We start from the raw sequence: 2940 nt of genomic DNA on the forward strand, positions 1-2940 counted from the left end.
TGATGACACTAATTTTAAAATTTAAACACTAATAAATAAAATTGAAATAATAATAATAATTATTTTGACCATTTATTATAATATTTTCCTCGGAGGATTCCACATTTCCTCAACCCCGGTCTCACACTTAGTCACCGCTCTCTTTTACCCTAAACGCATAAACGCACTACGCACATGCCACAGTTTCCTACATAAACCTCACACCTCACCACTCTTTTGTTCCATCCTTCTCCACTCTTCATTTTTCATTGTCCTCCATTTCATCACTCAATGCTTCATAAAGATCTCTTCTTTTAATCCGCCCCTTTTTTCTCTTGAGTTTTTTCTTTTCTTTTCTTTTCTTTTCCCAAATGGAAGATGAGAACTTTGACCCTGCAACCTCAAGCCTTCTGTGTCTGGAAAACAATAACACATGCTTTGATGATTTTGAATGTAGTGCCGCAGATGGGTACCACAAAAAACTTAACTTTAACGATGATGGATCGGAACCATTCGTGGGGTTTCTGGTGCTGAGTGATGAAACTTTTGGGGTTATGGTTGAGAAGGAGATAGAGTTTTTGCCCACTGATGATTACCTCAGGAGGATCCTTGGTGGGGATTTGGACTTTGGTGTTAGGAGGGATGCTCTTGATTGGATTTGTAAGGTTGGATTAATGGTTTTTTCATCAAATGGGTTCTTTTTTTTTTCGTTTTTTTGTTCACGGATAATTCATTCAATATAAGTCCTTTTTCATCTTCAATCAATGAAAGTGAAAAGTGAATCCGCTTCTAGATTTTTCGTTTACTGATGTGTCTGGATTGTTTAAAGTGCATTTATTGGTATTTTAGTCATTGAAAAAGATTAAATTTTCCAATTCCAACATCAATCTCTTCAAAATTTATGGCTTTCTATTGGGCTTTAAATTGATTGATTTTGCAGTCAATTTTGTTTTTAGTAATTCCTCACCTACTCACCTACCTAGTTTTGCAGCAAATTGTCGATGTCCTATATTGATTTGAGACTCGATTATGCATTTGGTCTCTGTTCTTCCCAATTTGTGTCTTAATCTTGTATTTCTTTTATCGAATAATTCAGCTAGTGACTGATATATTTGCAAACTGTGCTCATCAGGCTCATGCTTATTATGGTTTTGGACCCAGTTGCTTTTGTCTATCTGTGAACTACTTGGATCGGTTCCTATCAGTACGTGATATTCCAGTAAGATCAATTAGATAAAAGCATACTAGTCTCCTACTATATATATATATTGTTGATCCTTTATTATTGATAGTCTAATTGTTAGTTTTTTACCTTCAGAGAGACAAAAGAAATTGGGCTGTGCAGTTGTTAGCTTTAGCTTGTTTATCAATTGCAGCCAAGATGGAAGAGACTAAAATGCCCCATGTTATAGATATGCAGGTAATTGTGCAGCCATACAACTATCTGTGATTGTTAAGTTTTACTCTAATTTTGTGAATGTTATTGGTATCCGGTAGGATGACGAAACAACAGCTGTGTTTGATGCTAAAACTATTCAAAGAATGGAACTGATGATATTAACCACACTGAGTTGGAAAATGCAAGCCATAACTCCGTGTTCCTTTATGGACTACTTCCTTGGCAAGATCAGTCGTGAGCAGCATCTGGCAAAGTCATTGGTTTTGAGATCAATGGAGCTCATAGTTCAAATTATCAGATGTATTTGTCTTGACTTTGTTAGTAGCACTTTTAAGATGTTCTGTTCTTGAGGATATTTACAAGGTGTTTTATTGGGAACTCAATGCAGATGTTGAATTCTTGGAGTTTCGGCCTTCTGATATTGCCGCAGCAGTTGCGATTTCTGTGTTGAGGGAATCACAAGGAATAGATATTGATAAAGCCTTGAATTGTTTTGTCATCGCGCGGAAGGTAAGATTGATGTGTTTCCCACGAAAAGAAACAGTTGTTTACTGCTGTTTGATACCACATTCCCTTGTGCAAATTGTTCTGCTGATCATTTTGGGATTTCTGTTTCGCAGGACAGAGTCTTGAAGTGCATTGAACTGATCAGAGACTTAGCCTTGACAAAAATCTCGGCTAATTCGAATGGCAACTTAGCTCCATTAGCACCGCAAAGCCCCCTCGGGGTGCTCGATGGGACATGCTTGAGCTATAGAAGTGAGGAATCAACAACAGTTGGTGGTTCATTCACAGATTCCTTCCAATATAGTCCAAGAGCTAAGAGGTGTAGATCAGAAAATGGACCTTCTAATGAGAATTTCAGGTCATGAAATGTGAACTTTCCTCCTTCACCAAGGTTCCATTTGGGTTTGGTTGAATGAGAGTTTTAGTGTGGTCTATGTAGGCCATATTGGTAACACACTCAATGAAAGTGTGCCTTTATGAATGAATAAAGATGAGAAATTTAAGCAGTCTCACGCGTATAGCATGAGTTGCTAAGTTGTTTATAGTCAGAGGAATACACAAACCAGCTGCAAATGTTGCGGAGAATGTGGATCGGAGAGGAAATTTTGATGCAAACAATGATAGGTATATTTGGACAGAAAACCCATATTTTTTTTCTTTTATTTTTCATAATTATGTCCGAACTTTTCATTTTAGTGGAAAAGAGAATGAAGCATAAACTGAAATTCTTTTCATTTTCATGCGTTGTTTTGTTTTGCAAATTTCTGAAACAAAAGCAAGCAAAAGATCATTGATATTTAAATTTTAACCAAAGACTTTTCATGTTGGTTATGCGATTACCTACTAATAGAGACCTTAGTTATGAACTAGGAAGATTATAAAGTCAGTTTGGTTCTTTGGTATTTAGAGCACAAAAGAGATGTTTTTCTTTTTCTATCTATTTTTTCATGAACAAAATATAAAAATAAACTTGAGTTTGATTTCAAACATATTTTGTATTCTAAGGAGCGTGTTCTGTTGAGCATGAACAACAGTACAAAACATGGTAGAATTTG

The 2940-nt window shown here is 36.0% G+C and overlaps 1 protein-coding gene across 2 annotated transcripts; it reads left to right on the forward strand.

Annotated features, from left to right (window-relative positions):
- On the forward strand, positions 121 to 2623 carry LOC107631362 (cyclin-D2-1). Of its 2 annotated transcripts, none has more exons than XM_021119622.1 (6): positions 121 to 644; positions 1112 to 1183; positions 1298 to 1399; positions 1477 to 1678; positions 1767 to 1888; positions 1999 to 2623. In XM_021119622.1, the coding sequence occupies exons 1-6, from the start codon at positions 351 to 353 to the stop codon at positions 2248 to 2250; spliced, it is 1044 nt and encodes a 347-aa protein (XP_020975281.1). In that variant the 5' UTR covers positions 121 to 350; the 3' UTR covers positions 2251 to 2623. The 2 variants fall into 2 exon arrangements, with proteins under 2 accessions (XP_020975281.1, XP_016190275.1); XM_016334789.2 differs by having other exon boundaries at positions 124 to 644; positions 1112 to 1198.

This window comes from Arachis ipaensis, chromosome B03, assembly GCF_000816755.2.
Source record: "Arachis ipaensis cultivar K30076 chromosome B03, Araip1.1, whole genome shotgun sequence".
Classification (NCBI taxonomy): domain Eukaryota; kingdom Viridiplantae; phylum Streptophyta; class Magnoliopsida; order Fabales; family Fabaceae; genus Arachis; species Arachis ipaensis.